We start from the raw sequence: 17,732 nt of genomic DNA, 5'->3' as shown, positions 1-17,732 counted from the left end.
TTCTGTTTAAAACTACATTTACTACAAGTAGGTTTGTGCTATGAAGAACATTCTGGGTCAAGCTAAATAACACTGCTGCCATAGCCTACTGACATGAAATGTAAAATGCATTTCTATTTTTAAGTATCTACCCCACAAATGCCATGCAATTTATTCCTATTCCAAAGCATGGGTACCATGTTTCCAGTTAGGACTTTGGCCAAGGTTTGTAAAGATGCATATACTTGAAGTCCTACTGAAACGTTGAAAGTTGTTAAATTTAACCTATACAACATCCCTCACTGGTTTATAAATACATGCTAATTAATAAAGGTTATAAATAGAATCCTACAGAAACAAAATGTTTTATTTTGATTTTTAAAAATCTAATATATGATGGCAATGGCAATCTTGAGTGGAGTTCTATCTTCCGTCTTGTAAACTGTTAGAGTTAATAGGGTTCATTGAAAGGATAGAGGGGGTGTCCAGCATCCCTTGCTACCAGTTTGCCCCCAACCTGCGAAAGATAAGGAAAGTGTCAGTAAAATGGAAGCAGAATTGTTACACTTATTCCAGGGAGGGAATGGCTTTTGTCAGGTGTATGTTCATATCTACTTGCAAAACTGTCATCTGTATTCTGGTAGATTCTAGAAATAATCCTGTAGCAATAGCAACTTATAGCACCATGTTGGTTATATCAGTAAGGCAAAAATAGTAAAAAATAAATAAAAATCCACAATAGTAAAAAAGAAATCCAGAGATTAGGCCTCTGATGAAGCAGCCTTATACCCAATTTATTTATTTTAGTGCAATAATAAAAATTAGAGCTTCCAAACAAGATCCCTATGAGAATAGTAAGCATTTTGAACATGGTTTTATATTTGTTTAAAAAGGATTATGTTCATAGGTGTGGTTATTAAAAAGAAGCAATACAAATAAAAAGTGTTGTTGGAGACATGCACATGCAAAAAGTGTAGGAAATAAGGGAAAACATGAAGCCTTAAAGAGGATGACAAGGAGGCATGATGGTTTTATGGAAAGCCTTGGTTAAAATCTAGGGTTCTTAAAAATCTTAAACTGACCCTATAATTTTCTTCAGTATCCAAAAAGCCACTAGAGGGCAATGCAACACCAACAGTACAGCCTGTATAGTAAGTTTAAATTATGCATTTATAAAGTGAATAAAAAACAAAACTAAACCCACAAAACTTTCCATTCTCATTGTGCCTCTCTATCACAAAGGAAATACTGATCCTGTTTTCAATTGGAGGAAACATCCTCTGCATCAGTACCATATGCATCTCCTATTCAACAAAATTAATGCTTTCAGCCATTTTCTGATGCTAGCATTTTGGTAGCAATACAAGGATCATGTAGGAGGTGGCTTTCAAACCTTTCATGGGCTATTTATGCTTTTTTTACATGAACAAAACACAGCTGAAGAAATACTGGCTGCTCTATTTCTCTCCCTCACTCAAGGCCAAAATGATATCCAAAAATAACTCCTGAGGCTACATGCAAGGACCATAGCATTTTAAAGCAGTTTATCACCTGGATCAGCCAACTGCATGGAAACTAATCAGTCTTTCTATGTAGTAAATGGCACTGACTTCTATCATGAAGAAATGAGTTTATATTATATTATTATTATTATTATTATTCATCATCATCATCATCATCATCCACCTTTTCCCCAAATCTGGGACTCAAGGTGGCCTTACAAATTAAAACATGTATAGTTAAAACAGAAATATACAAAAATTAAAAATATAATTAAACATACTACAATATTAAAACATTTAAAATACTTAGAAAAAAACCACAAGATATACATAACACATAAACAGAAGTCCAGCCTACTCCCCAAAGACGTGCCGAAACAAAAAAGTTTTAGCCTGCCTCCAAAACCACACTAGAGATTTTGACTAGAGTAATGTGCCCCCCACCACATCCAACATCTATTTTCAAAATTAAATCAAATGCTACACTGCTGCTAGCCTACATCACTCCCAACAGATAATCATACTAAGAAAATAACTTGTCAATTACACAATGGGTTTCCCTGTGTTCTGTGCTGGCCGAATACCAATTGCCAAGAGAGAAACTCATAAAATTCTGGCTGAAGGATAGGTGACTGATTGAACACATTCCTAGAAGGCTTGCGATACAAAGCCTCAATTACAGTGAAAATGCCTTATATGAACAACCGAGACAACATTTACCGTAACCATTGGCACAATGTATCGCCAGTTCTTATTCAGACTCCCAATAAAGCTCATCTCTTCAGCTGTCAGATGGAAGTCGAACACCTAAAACCAAAAGCAGACACTTTGATACTTATTAAGGTTATGCTACTCTGTGAGCCATCCTGCCCTGCCAGTCTAGCTTCAATGTACTCCTCATATGTGGAGCATGCAAATGGAGATAGTATAAGCATTTCCTACCTAGAGAAAACGTATCATTTTTTGTCAGCCAGTCAGCATGGTATATATGAAATATTCTTCCTTTCCCAGTCTCCCCTATAGATTGGGAAAGGCTAAGTGGAAATAAAACAGTCTATTCCTTACTTATCTGTAAATCTGCATTTTCCTTGAGGAGTGGGACAACAGCTTGGATTATGGAACTAACTCCCTTAGGGATGAAAGGAAGCAACATTAAGGTTAATGACTTCTTCCCAAGGGAAGGGTTTCCTTGCAAGGTGAGTGTGTGTGAAAAACCCATTTATGGAATTTTATTTAAAAAACGAATACAAACTTTGGAAACATGATCGAGAACTGTTTATGCAGGAAATCTGACATTAACTTATAAGTGAGCTGTTTGAGCTAAAGAATTTTTAGTAGATAGCAAGTGGATCATGAGTATGAAATAACAGGTAGGGCAAGCTGTCATTCTGTTCCTCAAGGAGATTTACAGCTAGGGAACAGAGTGTTGTTTTCCCACCCCCACCCCCGCTCCAGGATTAGAGCTATTGGGATGTAGAAAAGCCAAAGTCCCTAGGAGAGAGTCCATATTGTAGGCTATGGGGTTTACCTACCCTCTGCAAAACATTCCTCCCAAAGGACAGCTTCAGAAGATTATTAACAATCTACCTTAGAGTACTCAACCCAGTGCCCTCCAGGTGTTTTGGATTGCAACTCCTATCAGCCCCACCTAGCATGGTCAATGGTCAAGCACGCTGGGAGTTGTAGTCCCAGAGAGGTTCGCCTGGTGCCTACACTGTGTTCCTTCCATCGCCAGCTGAAGACCTTTCTATTTTGTCAGTATTTTAACACCTAATTTAACTTAAATTTAAACTTTGCTGTTTTAATTCCATATTTCAATCTACATCAATTTCTGCTGTGTGGTTTTATCCTGGTTGTGCTTTTTATATTGTATTTCGTTTTTGTTTTTTAAGACTGTTGATTGTTTTATTATGCTTTTCATGGTTTTAATTTTTGTGAACCACCCAGAGAGCTTCAGCTATTGGGTGGTATAAAAATGTAATAAATAAATAGTCCACAACATTTGGAGGATACCAGGTTGGGGAAGGCTGGTCTACGTTACACTATCTAGTAAAGGTGTGAACTAGTGGCCATGTATTGGCTTTATAGGGTGTCTTCCATGGCCATACAGACCCAGATGTCTGCTGTGTCATAGCCCTTATAACTAAATGAGTCACAACACCCTCAGGCATGCTGCTGCAAAGGCTGATGTAAGCAAACCACCTCAATACTATGGATTTTCATAGCCTTTTTCTGACTTTTTTTTGATAAAGATATTAACTTGTTAGCATAAAATCTTTGATACGCTCTACATCTTTGAGTACCCTCCCAACATCTAGAGCATGCCATGCTTTCTCTGTCAGATGTTTTGGGTCAGGACACAAAGATGGAAATGTCATCTCATGACTAACAAAATAGTTCTAATTTTCTTTGAAGAGTTCTCATTCAGGGGCTCCCCAAAGTCTAGCTGAAGGTTTGACCATGGTAGGGGCAGAGATGGGCTTCTTCAGCAGGGCCAGTGATTCCCAGCTCAAAGCCTCTCACTCTTAGTAGATGAGAGATTGGAGTGGCCATTAATGATCTATTCCTCCAGGAGTATCTGCCCAGCTTGGCTCTTCACCTATCCTGCCTAACTTCAGAGGAGATGGAATTGCTGTTTAATAGTTCTCCTGCTATCGTTTCAGAGGCAAACGCCCCCCCAAATCACAAACAAGTTCCTCCTTTAGAAATAAGTCATTGAACACACTCCCAAAATGTTTGGAAGAAACTGCCTGAGCATTCTGTGATATTGCCAACAGGATTCCAGAGTGTGCAGATCAGGCAGGATCCCTTGTAATAGCACCTGAAGAGCCATGCACCTGCTTATTAATATAAATGAACAAAATAATGGAATAGTTTTTCCAATAATGTTTTTTAGAAGGGCAGGTGCTGATGGATAAGAGATTTATTTTTGTCTGTGCTTTAAAGAAAAGCCTTGGGAGAAATATCAAAGAGGTTATGATGATCTCATTTAAATCCAAAAGGAAAGTCCACGTTTAAAACAGTGTTTGAACTGTAATGTTAAAAGAGTACATTAACATGATGGCATACAGAGTGTTTGGTCCTGTTGGAAACTACAGAGATCAAAGCTGAAAAGGAAAATCTCTTTCAAGCACTGGAGGCAGATGGTAATTGCTCACAAGTGAGGGTCAGCTGTAGCAGATTGAATATGTTGATTGCAATGACTGGATGTGCTAAACCAATACACTCCCGTCTCTAAAAATCAGAGCCCCCCAGACAAGCCTGGCGTCAGTACTGGCACCATCCAATAGAAAAAGAATTGATCAACTACTACTACTACTACAACTACACAGAACAAATTGGAAGGATATGTGTACCTGCATTGGTTCTAGTGAAACATATGGCTACACCATTTGATGACACATTACTTTATTTACGCAATATTACTAAGAAAAAAAACCAATGCTGAAGCCTTGATGCTGCCATCCAAAGCTGTCTGCTCTCTGCTTCTGGAAGGTCAAGCAGGAGGCCTCACTTACCTGGAGATTTTGAAGTATGCGTGCAGGTGTAACACTCTTGGGAATGACGATCACTTTTCGCTGCATCTGCCATCTGTTTTAAGAGTCAGAGGAGAAGTGATTCTTCCACACAGCTTAAGCAAATCCAAAACAGTCTATCCTGACACTGCTGCCTTCCTCTATGATTCTAGACCTTTGTGGCTTTCCAAGGCATCTTCAGGGCTCAGAGCTAGACACAGACTTAGTTTGCATGTCATGGTGGCAATACCTCAGTTGTTTACTCCAGGGATTGGTCCAGTGTGCAAGCCATTTCCACTTTATGGGTGCAATCCTATAGAGATAGTTGGCAGCATCCAAAGCCAGAGGCTGCCGAATATCCAAGGCAGGGCAGCTGGAGCACAGAGATGATCTTTGACCCTATGTTCCGGCCGCCCTACATTTTTGCTAAACAGGCAATTTAACCTGTCTAGCCACAGTGGTTCTGAGTGGGAGGGAAGAGGCTGGGGCAAGCATAAACAACTCAGTGTTTCCAGGCCTGTACATCATGTAACGACCCAAGAATGCGGCTTTCCTGATTTGTTAATTAAAAGTGGAAGTGGCTACCACATGGTCTACTAGTCCCCGTAATTCCTGGGTTAAAACGATCCAGGAATTGTGTCCGTGACATGTGAACCAGGTGACAGTGTCACATTAACATACTAGCAGGAGCTTCAAACCAGTTCCTTTGAAAGTTATTTTAAAGTGTATGAATCAATGGCCACTTTTTAAAATTTGAGCCTACTTGGGCCTTGCTAATAACTGGGCAATATAGCCAACATTGATATCCTACAGTCCTCTCCCATCCTAATACTAGGTTCTTCTTCCTCACTTGGTGAGCTTTTGGAGCCTCCAGTGCTCTTACAAGGAGCTGAAACCATCTGGCAGAGTATTAAGCTCACTTAACTCCCACAGCTCACGATAACCTTTCAGCTCTTGCAGGATCAAAAAAAAAATCCCACTGGATAAGAAATGGGAGACTGTTGAAAATATTTTTTTGCTATTAAGAAACAAAATCAATATGCACAACAAAGCAAGATATTACCCATGAACCCTCACAGAAAGCTTCAGAGTACCTCTATATACCCCCCAAACTCCTCAGCATCTTCCACAACAAAATGCTAGCTCCTTACTACCCACCTGAGGAGAATCTGAGCAGGAGATTTGCTATATTTTTCTGCCAATTTCTTTATCTCAGGTTCTTCCAGCAGCACTGGCTCATCTGGGTGCTTCCACATTCGGTCGGGTGAACCAAGAGGGCTGTAAGCAGTCACCACAAGCCCTCGCTGATGGCAATGAGCTATCAGTTCATTCTGGGCTAGGTAAGGGTGACATTCTACCTGTTAAAAGCAAAATACGGTAGTGAGCAGCTGCTACAAAAAATAAAATAAAATCACAGTTCTAAAATGGTGGAGGTGCTTCCAGATGGAGAAGTCCTAGTGCTAACAATCCAAAGGTTTCATGGATTTTCCATCGTAAGGAAAAAGACAGAAGAAGTGGAGAGGAACCACATGGAATTATGAGTGGAAGATGACAACATCTAGACCCCCTGTAAAATTCTGTGAATGTGCCAGGATGATGGCATGATAAACACCTTGTCTGGAAGCACCCTGGATTTCAGAGAAACAAGCCTCAACATTCACAATTAGGAAAAGGTGGAGGCCACCATGAGCATTCCTGCATGGTCTATTTCTTGGTGGTAAATTTGTTAACTTTTGTTTGCCACCTTGTGCCTGATCACAGCCTGCACTGCAGATGGAGGGAAGACCAGCATGAGCATTTCATAAATGGGCAGAAGCAACAGCAGAATAGCGGTCTCAAGCCAAATTTTCTTCTTAGAGGAAAGCCTCTTACTTGGAGAAAACCTCCCACTCCTAGCATTACAAAATCTAAAGCAGAAGTGTGGTATGTGCTACATCTTAGCAGCTAAGATGGGGCGTTGAACATCTTTCAGCCCAAGGGCCAAATTCCACTTTGGAGGAGCTCTTGGGAACAACGTTCCAGTGATGGGCAGAGCCAAAATACCAGCATATTTTAGCTTAAAGCTCTTACTACAAGTTACTAAGCCTTAGGAAAGGCATTTCAAGTTTTTAGAATGGAAAGAAAACTGCACAAAAGCGGACGAACCATTGAAAAGTCAGTGGCTGGGGGAAAGGCAGTGTAGCCAACTGGGGAACCCTAGAGGACCCAATTGGGGCCCCTGGAGGAACTGATTTGGCCTACAGGCCTGAGGCTCTGCACCCTTGAGCTAAGTGTTCAATCTGTGGGGCAGAAGGCTTAAAAAGCAGGCTCAATTCACTTTTCTTAACTTTACATTGCTGGGGCTAATGACATCTTCTGTACTACGTATACCTTACTTTGTACTACAGGGGTGGGCAACCTCAGCTGGTCTGGTGGCAAATTCGGAGCCATCCACCCCACCAGAACCCAGCAGGGGCTGCACCTTCCCCAGAATTGCTGCTGCATCTCTGAAATTGCTGTAGCAGCAGAGAAAACACCATTTTGCTGTTAAACAAGACACGTGAGGAGTGCCATCTGGGGAGCGCAATTTTGGTTTATAACAAGAGCCACGCTCCACATTGAACAGCAAAACCAAGTCTTTATCTACAACTGCCACGTTGGTGAATTACAGCTGTGCAGACACAGGTGCTACAAAAATGGGAAAGGGAGGTTGCATGTGTCCCATAGGCCATGTGTCCTCCACCCCTGCTTTACTACCTACAATCTGCTTATAGTGTAATTTTCCTGTATACTTTAATAGTAATTTCTTTAATACCAATCACATATTGATTGCAGTCTATCTTGGACAGGATAATTTGGTACAATCAAACCATGAAAGCTGGAGGAGGTATAATAACAACATAAGAGCTGTGCTGGATCAGACCAAAGGCTTATCTACTCCAGCATTCTGATCTTACAGTGGCCCACAAGCAGGACCTAAGGGCCACAGCACCCTCTCGCTCATTTTCACCTGCAACTAATGTAAAGAGGCACACTGCCTCTGATCCTTGAAGGAGTATATAGCCATCATGAGTAGTAACCATGAGTAGTAACCATCCTCCATGAATTTGTGTAACTTCCATGACAGACTATCTCTTGAAAGCTGAGCTGTTTTCTACTGTGAAATAATGTGATCTTCCCTTCACCACCCAGACACCTGGTGTTGTGTTTCTCAAAACCTCCTGCATTCTTGGGAGACAATAAGGAGGCCTGCTAAGTAATCCACAAAGCTTTATTCAAGCAATAAAAATCTCTTCCCACTTGAAGAGAGTCTAATCTCTAGGATCTTTCCCCCTAGGCAAAACTATGCAAACGAAGCAAGACAATTGTCCTTTCAAGAAGAATGGAAAGCCTGTTCCCAGAACTTCAGAGAGACTAGTTCTGAGGCAGCTTCTGACGAAATGTGAGCCGGGCCGACTCTCACCCGTTTTAGTCAGTGGCGTACTCTAGGATCAGCTAACCTGTGCATGTTCTCTCCTTCAAAAGAATGTTGGCTTCCCACTAACTGTGTATTATTTTTCCTTGACGAGATAAGCTCTGGAGAGAGTTCACTCCCAGCTGGTGAAGAGCTCATGAGAGCTTTCTCCCCCACTGGTACAGGCTGGCCTGTTTCTGGTGCCGACTCCTCTACTTCAGAGTCTGATTCTGATTGATCACCTGAAACACCTTCTTCCAACCCAGGGGTAGAAGGGCTAGACATGTCACCTGGTTTTAATGATCCTTATTACCTCATAAAATGAATTTTATTACAGACTCTCATTTGCAAATAACCTGTCTCACAGCATTCCTTAAGGAAGTCATGCTGCAGGAGATTTATTAGGGCAGGTTTTGTTTTATCAAACATTTCTATGACAGAGGATTCCATGAGCCAGTCAAAATCTGCAATGATCCTTTCAAGGGTCATCATGGCCATGGGACAGCATGTTTGGCCTCCAAGGACTTGGGCAGATCAGTCCGAATACGTCAGCAGGATAAGGCAGATTCCGTATCACAGGGATTCTGAAACTGTGTGCCAGGGCACACTAGGGTACCATAAGAAATAAAGTTAAAATAAAAATAAAGAATTAAAAGTTCCTATGTGCCTGAAGTACTCACATACAAGGGAGAACATCTGTTACAACTCTAGAGGACCCTCTGCTCTGGGCCTTGCCCCCTTCCAATGAGACACTGCTGTGAATAGGGATGGCAGACTTTTGGGGGCTTGCTGGATTTCCCCAGAATCCCTGGCTAGGCTTGCATTTGTGAGCCAAGCCAGGGGCTTTTTCCCAAAATCCAAGAACTTTAGCAGGTTCTTTTCCCCTTAAAATCAGCATTTACGCAAATTGCAGTTGAAAATATGCTTAATTTGCATAATTTGTGACCATAAATATGCTTAACTTGCAAACACTGTGCCTGCAACAAAAAGAAACCTAAAATCCATGAGCTGGCTTGACTCAATACAGATTGAGTCAGGCTAGCTTGAGGGTAAGTGGGCCGGAGTCCAGGGGAGGGGAGCTACAGAAAGCTTGGTGAGCTTGACACCCCTAACTGTGAATGGGTAATTCCACTTCCTCTCAGCATAGGGTGCTGTTTGAACACTTGATCATGCCCAGCACAGAGATGTAACAAAGTTAACCATTCTTATAGAAGACTGCCTGTTTGCTTCTCTGTAAAAGTCTCTGCTCTGAATCGGCCTCCTTCTAATCAGGAAGGACACTAAAAACAGTGGATTAGGTCTAGAGTTCCATGGACTTGGATTTCTCTCACAGGTGCTCCTGGGTCTGTCCTCTCCCTTCCCTATGTAGCTCCTAGTCCTACCCCCCTCTAAAAATTTGCCCCAGGGCGTTGGGGACCCTCCAGAAGTGCCTCCCCCACCTTCCATCTGTGGAAGCTTTTTCTGGATCCAAGCCCCTTCTGTAAACCAAAGGAGCCCTGCTGCAAATGGAAAGGCACCTTTTCATCCAACCCAGTGGCTTACAGTGAAACACAGGGGGTGGGCTATTCTGAGAAAGGGCCATTGTTTCTTCTACACACAGTACAAACAAAGCTTTTGGGCTGAATTCGTTTGAATCAGAGGGGGGATTCACTATGCATGAGCCATATTTATATTACTCATGAGCCCCTCTGTGGTGAGGAGACTGAGGGGCAAAAAAGCAGGAAAAGATCAGGACTGCTTGTGCCCATGGCAACATGAGCTTTACACTAATTAGTTAACAATGCTTTTGTTGTAACTTCTGCTGTGGGATGGAGAGGTTACAGAGCTCACAGTCTAAGTGGTGCTAGGGAGGGAAAGTTGATATTTTTACATGTTTTTTTCTTTAAAAGGAAAGCCTTTATGAATAAACAGTGGATTTTTAAAGCTAGAAATCTTCATTGCTTAAACCCTTTTTTTCTTTTTTCTTAAAGGGCAAGTAAACTTCCTGGTTAAATCCTATGCATGAAACATACACCAGTTTGTACAGGACCCTCCATGTTGTAGGCACCCAAAATTGCTATAGTTCCCTGCCACAGCCTTTCCTCTGCCCACTCTCAATAGAAATTGAAGTTATCCTTTTTCCTCATCAAGGAATCATCAGCTCAGGAAGCAACCTGCTCCCCTTCTCCTAGTTGTGCCATACCTGAAGTGTAGCTGGCTTGACAGAGGCTATGCCAAGGATATCATCAATCTGATGGCTATTGAAGTTGGATAGCCCGATAGCCTTCACCAAACCTTTCTCCACTAGCTTCTCCATGGCTTTCCAAGTTTCTTTGTAGTCAGTGTAGTCATAACGCATTGTGCCATCAGGATTTTTTGGGAAGAGGTTATCTCCCCGTCTATTTTAAAATACAGATAGCAAGTAGGTAACTAATACAATCACTGTCCATTAATATTAAACCCACTAGAAGCAGTACTAAGAGCTAATGTTCATTTCATATGATGCAATATTAAATAGACTCCTTTCCTCAGACTTTACCATTCCCACTTAGTATATGGGTACCTGGTCTATATGGAATTAGTAAACCAATTAGTTACTAACTAAAACAAATCCCATACTATTATGAGCCATACAAAATAATGGCATCCCCAACTGAATGATCAATCATGAGGGAAAAATAATTCCCAGGAGTTGGGCATAGCTTTGTTTATAGTTATAGACTTGTGTTTGAAAAGCCCAAACATACTCCCTAGCATAGCATCTGGACTTGTGCAGAATTAGGCCTTTAAGAATCTCCGTGTGTGTGTGTGTGTGTGTGTGTGTGTGTGTGTGTATACACACACACACACACCTAAAACAGAAGAATGAATTTCAAGCCCTCAATGGTGGAGACAAACAAAACCAAAAAGGTAGTGTCTGCTGTAAACTCTGAAAAAGTGATGATAGGATTAGCCAGGCTCATCAGGCAACAATGGTGACAGACATCTGACCCTCCCGTGCCTACTACTCTGGTGCTACACAGTTGCTGTGGTTCCAGGATCCGAATTTCCTTCTTACTGATACTCACTCGAAGGCATGGGGCCAGTGCATGAGGTAGAGGTCTAGGTATTCCAGCTTCAGATCTTGCAAGGACTTCTTTAAAGCTGGCTCCACATCTTCTGGGTGGTGCTTGGTGTTCCATAACTTTGATGTAACAAACAGCTCTTCCCTCTTAACGGGCTTTTAGAAAGAAGGAGGTAGAGACTCATTGTTCTATTTTTAAATCAAATGAAAGCACCTGACCGAACAGCACCACCAATAAGGGCCATTTCTAAGTCACACACTACTCAATTAATCAAAATGTAGTATCCATACCTACATGGTTCCCATACTCTTCCCATTCCAGGCTGGTGAAGTACCCCTGCTAACTAAGGAAAGGGGTGCTGTCCAGCATAGCACAGGAGAAGCTTCACTCCAGACAAACTATGGATTAGTTCTAAAAGGCTCATGTTTAGGCAGCACAAGCCTCTTAAGAGACTGTACAGTGTTTGCAGATGGGGAGTTGGTGGTTTCAAAGTTCTCTCAAGTCATACTTCAATATCAACTTTATATTTAGGGTGCAATCCTATGCATGTTCAGACAGAGAAAATCCCTACAATTCCTAGCATGGCTGGCTGAGGATGCTGGGAGTTGCAGGACTTTGTTCTGTCTAAACATGTATAACATTGCACTGTTAATAAGTTTTCCATTTTACAACAAGCATAACTTTCTCAGCAAATTTCCACCCCTCTCCTAATGCTATCTGTCATTTCCCCTTCCTTATCCATTCTATACACTCATCTTCATCGTCGTAGACCCATTAACAGAGTTTCAAATCCTAAGCTGCCAGTGATTCCCCTTCTCTGCGCATTAAGAACATGTTTCTTTGCCCTCCCCTTTTAAGCCCTTTCCTTATATGTTCATCTCTTAAAAGTTCTCAAATCCATGCATCTCTCTCATTTTTAAATGCTTTTGTCTCCTTAGCTGCAAGTAATACTTATTCAAACAGCTGCCTATTCAAACAACAGTTCCTATTGTAAGAGAAATCTTAGAATTCCAGTGCTGGAGGACTAGTAATTTCATTTTACACATCCCAGTCCATGCATTCCAGCTGTAATTTTTATATACCCCAACCCAAAATTTGAAACCTTAAAGAAAAAGTTAGTTTCAATCCACTGTTTACACTGCAAGAGCTAGAATGAACATTTAGGATTGCGTTGCCCATGATCAGGAGTGAACATGTAGGCCACATTGCCTCACTTAGGGCCCCGCCACAGGCAATTAAGTTCAAAGATCTTCCAGATCTCATTTCTTTAAAAGAATGTCTTTGTTTCTTATGGCTGCAGAGATACATTTGAAGATACAAAAACCACCTAAAACCTGTAGGGAGCTGGAAACAAGAAAATGAGCAAAAATGCCCCCAGTTCATCACTAAGATTTGAAAGTATTTCAAGTACCATCTTAAGCTGCCCACATTTCAAAATAACCCTATTGGGAAATAGCACAATATGCAGCTTGTCAACTCTCTCTGGTTTGGTACCTACCAAATGAAAGACAATACTATGCAGATTACATAAACTGTGTGCACACAAAATGAACATTACGTGTGCTTTCCCAGTTCATATTTGTGATTTGTTTTCACTGCTGAAGAAGTTGCTTATCCCTTGATTAGATGTTTTTCTGCTCTCTCGGTTATGGGCATATGAAACTGAGTTTTATTTTCTGCTCCTAAGAGTAATTAGAGTGTGCTAGAGAAGCTTCATTTCCAGGACCAAAACAATAATCTTTTTAAATTATGCCCTGTAAAAAACTTTAGAGCAACAGAAGGACAAGCAGCAGAATAAGCAGCAGGACGTTGTTTTTTCTCTGATGCTGTGATGATGGAGAGGTAATTATTCTCTGATGATGGAGAGGTAATTATTCAGATTGCTTGGTAAGCAGAGCCAATCTGAAATAAACATGAACAATACACAATGGTCTTTTTGCAATTACTTTTCAGGGTCAACTCATATACATTTTTGCTTCCTTTACCTTGTCAGATCCAACAGTCTCCTGGAAAGCTTCACCTATCTCCACTTCGTTGCTGTAAGCTGGAGCACAGTCAATGTGGCGATAGCCTACACTAAGGGCATACTTAACTGCCTCCTTCACCTAAAACAGAAAATAGAGAGATTACATCAGAATGTGGGGAAGCCTATTCTATTTTAGCTGAACTAATGACAAAACAAACACTGTAGATTCTTCACATACTTCTGCCTGTATATGGTTGGGAAGCATACAGATCCTTTGAGAGAAATAGGAGAGGCTTGATAGAGAACTAAGGAGGGAAAATCCCACCTTAGGGCACCCAGATATTTGAACAAGGAGAGGCCAATTAGCAAACTTTCAGAGAGGCCAATTAACAGAGAGACCAATCAGGTTTTGGTCCCCCGCCCCAGCTTCCAATTCTAAAATGAAGGAGAGGTTTTTTGGAGTGTGATTTGTCATATATGCTCCATGTGCAATCTGTTCCCTGCTGATGGAGATGTTGACTTTCCATTTCCTTGTGGAGAGCCATAAATGTCAACTGTTTGAGAAATTCATCTAGGAAATGACTGAGCACATATTACAGCAGGAAGTCACCTCTAGGATCCAGATGTTTAGAGGCCAAATAACACTCCCAAATAGCTTTCTTAAAACAATACAAATTCTAAAAACCTCTTTGCAATAAAGCAGCAGCAAGTAACTGCTATAAATATAAAATAACATTGGAGTACCGTACTTTCCGGCATATAAGACGACTTTTTAACCCAGGAAAATCTTCTCAAAAGTCGGGGGTCGTCTTATACGCCGGGTGTCTAGGGCGGGTGCTGTAACTTCCAAACTTACTATTTGGGTTCTGAGGGTGTCAGGGGGTGTCAGGAACGCAAAGGGAGCGAGAGCTCCTGAGTTCTGTGTGTGTGTGAGAGAGAGAGAGAGAAAGCGAACGAGAGAGCGCGAGGGAAGGAAGGAGGAGAGCGAGGGGGGGCGAGCAACTCCTGACGGAGGTCTGTGTTCTGTGTGTGTGTGTGTGTGAGAGAGAGAGAGAGAGAGAGAAAGCGAGTGAGAGAGCGCGAGGGAGGGAAGGAAGGAGGAGAGCGAGGGGGGGCGAGCAACTCCTGACGGAGGTCTGTGTGTGCGCGTGTGTGTGAGATCTGAGAGGCAGAGAAGGAGGTAATAGGATTGAAATCAAATCTGATGTTTTTTTAATTTTTATTTGGTGTGTGTTGGAAGAGGGGTAGTCTTATACGGAGAGTATATCCCAAACTCTATATTTTAACTGGAAAAGTTGGGGGTCATCTTATACACCCAGTCGTCTTATACGCCGGAAAATACGGTACCAGCCAAACTTCAGTGTGGCACTCAAGGGATCCTAATGAAACTCACTGATGTTGCTGCCCCCAGAAAAATGTCCTTGCTTCTGATCATTTCACCAGCTTGCTCACCCTGATAGGCTGCTACAGGATATAAAAATCAGGAAGAGGCGCTAACAAGAAAGAATCAGGAAGTCACTGAATAATCCTTGACAAAGCATGTTCCAGTTTCCAGTGCAACAAGCCATGGACCAACTCCTTATCTTGATTCTTGGAGCCTCCCTTATCCCCACCTTTGCTTCTGGACTCCTATTTTATTTCCCACCACATTTAAATGTTCACTGCTTTGAAATAGTGCAATCTCCTGCTAAAAACCCAGTCAAGCTTGAATTTGAATCACTGAACTATACAAGTACTTCAGACTCTGGATTCAAATCCCTGCTCAGCCACAAGGCTCACTCACTTGGAATATACTTCACAAGGTTGTTGTGAGTTTAAAATTCAGGGGGACCATACCAAATGTGCTGCTATGAGCTCTTTGGAGGAAAGGTGAGATAAATATGGAATACATCTACCATCATCACCCCAAGGCTAGGTCCAGGTTCATATGTCTTTGTAGACAGCACTGAACTGCACACAGTTCTATAAATGGAAGAAATACACTTCCCTCCATCTTTTCATAGGCTATTACTTTTCCATTTTAAAGCTATGCCCCCATTCAGACAACTTGCTAAACCATGCTGCTTAGCCACAAAATGGTTAATGGAATGCATGCATTCCGTTAACCATTTTGTGGCTAAGCAGCATGGTTTAGCATGTTGTCTGAATGAGGCTTATGTCTGTATCATAGCAATGCAACACTGACATCACTTAACTCATTGGTCTTCAACTGGTCCAGACCCGAGACCCACCTTGGGCTCTCAACCTGCAACATGGGACCCACTTTCATAATTTCACAATTGCCTAACATGGCAGCAACAGGTTTGCCGCGATCCATCTGGACTGATCTCATGACCCACCGGTTGAAGATCAGATTTAACTGATGCCATGCAGATGCTACTACAGGAACCACTGTTTGGTAGCACATCAATATAGAGATAATGTGTATGTGATTCTCAGCAAGTTAAAAGATACTACACCCCCCATCACCACAGGAACTATGTTTAATATTTTTAAAAGTCCTTTATTCAGTTTTCTGATGAGAAGAAAAACATTTTTTGGTAAACATTACAGAAGCAATTCTAGAATAAAAAGAAAACCTACATGTTTCATCTCATAAAGCTCTTGTGTGTTTTGTTGGAAAGGAGATGAAAAAAGCCACAAAAGACATGAGCACCTTTGGTTTATAGATTTATTTATTATTAAAAACACACACCAGAGCCTCTACTACCTGTCAAGTTTAATTTCCTTTTGCTTATCAGAAGCCTAGACAATGGGTAAAGTGACTATGGCACAACATGCTTTGATGTTCTAAAAGGTCACCTGAATGAGAGATGAGTCTCTTAGTCACAATGATAAAGCAATTCCAGTTCCCTCACAAGAACACAAACGATAAGATCTTTCCTCCCTCCCTTCTAGGCGTGACTTATAGTCACCACTGGAGAAGTTACTATAAACAAACTATGAATGGTGGCTCAGCTTATGAAATTCTTCTTGCAACACATTTCAGGTTTCATAAGAGAAATGAAAAGTAGCATGCTAGCACAGCTTAGTAGCCCTAGGGGACCAGGAATTGCATGGAAGTGAACATATATAACTCCGTGCAGGTGAGTGAGCAGGCTGGCAGAGAGGAAACTGCAGGCATGCAAATGGATGGAATTCCATGCAGGTGAATGAGCAGGCTGCTGGAAGAGGGAATGCAACTCTCCATCTATCTCCTCTCAGCCCCCAGAAGACTAGGACTGTTTTTGCAGGCTAGCAGCTTTAGAGGCCTTATTTACAAGGCCCTGCTAACCTTGCAGTGCCTTTGAAGCTTTATTCAAGAAGGACGCAGACAAGCTGGAGCGTGTTCAGAGGAGGGCAACCAGGATGATCAGGGGTGTGAAAACAAAGCCCTATGAAGAGAGACTGAAACAACTAGGCATATTTAGCCTGGAGAAGAGAAGACTGAGGGGAGACATGATAGCACTCTTCAAATACTTAAAAGGTTGTCGCACAGAGGAGAGCCAGGATCTCTTCTTGATCATCCCAGAGTGCAGGACATGCAATAATGGGCTCAAGTTACAGGAAGCCAGATTCCGGCTGGACATCAGGAAAAACTTCCTACTGTTAGAGCAGTATGACAATGGAACCAGTTACCTAGGGAGGTTGTGGGCTCTCCCACACTAGAGGCATTCAAGAGGCAGCTGGACAACCATTTGTCAGGTATGCTTTAGGGTGGATTCCTGCATTGAGCAGGGGGTTGGACTCGATGGCCTTATAGGCTCCTTCCAACTCTACTATTCTATGATTCTATGCTCCATTTCTATTAAGATGGGAGGATGATCAAGAGAACCAGGTGTGTTGGCAATTATTTAAGAGTCCTAACCATTTAAAACACATTATGTAAAAATGTTGCCTCCATATGCATGGACACAGAAGAGGCAAAGTCTGCAAATGGTGCCTCAGAGAAGTTGAGAGTGGCAATTTAATAGAGCCTATAAAACTCATGCAAGGTTGGTATAGTTCCTTCTTCCTTATCTTGCTTCCACATTGTGGAAAGTTATTTAGCACTAAGACAAGCAATGGATGAGAGGGCTGCAAAAGAATTCAGTAACAGATGCATGTTCAGATGGAGAAAAGAGGTTGCACATGAAGGAACGGCATGTTTCTTCTGCAAGCCCATGGCTGGAGAAGCATTTTAATTCAGGGTTCATGGTTCATGGGAAAACAGCACAACCCAACTGCTAAATCCAAGTGAATCACAAATTTATAACACAATAGACATGTGCATGCATGCACACACAAAACCAACCCCAGGCTAATGCTATGCCA

At 41.8% G+C, this 17,732-nt stretch overlaps 1 protein-coding gene across 2 annotated transcripts in view; it reads right to left on the bottom strand.

The window, feature by feature from the left end:
• AKR1A1 (aldo-keto reductase family 1 member A1) overlaps positions 1 to 17,732 on the bottom strand; it is a 32,415-nt gene continuing 14,683 nt past the window's right edge. For both annotated transcript variants that reach the window (XM_063139862.1, XM_063139852.1), the window contains exons 3-9: positions 13,459 to 13,578; positions 11,477 to 11,628; positions 10,612 to 10,807; positions 6,155 to 6,354; positions 5,000 to 5,072; positions 2,202 to 2,288; positions 1 to 496 (exon numbers count right to left, since the gene is read on the bottom strand). In XM_063139862.1, coding sequence (XP_062995932.1) covers positions 431 to 496; positions 2,202 to 2,288; positions 5,000 to 5,072; positions 6,155 to 6,354; positions 10,612 to 10,807; positions 11,477 to 11,628; positions 13,459 to 13,578 — 894 coding nt within the window. In that variant the 3' untranslated portion in view covers positions 1 to 430. The remainder of the gene's footprint in view (positions 497 to 2,201; positions 2,289 to 4,999; positions 5,073 to 6,154; positions 6,355 to 10,611; positions 10,808 to 11,476; positions 11,629 to 13,458; positions 13,579 to 17,732) is intronic.

This window comes from Elgaria multicarinata, chromosome 1, assembly GCF_023053635.1.
Source record: "Elgaria multicarinata webbii isolate HBS135686 ecotype San Diego chromosome 1, rElgMul1.1.pri, whole genome shotgun sequence".
NCBI classification, from domain to species: Eukaryota; Metazoa; Chordata; class Lepidosauria; order Squamata; family Anguidae; genus Elgaria; species Elgaria multicarinata.
This window is presented reverse-complemented; position numbering and strand designations above follow the sequence as displayed.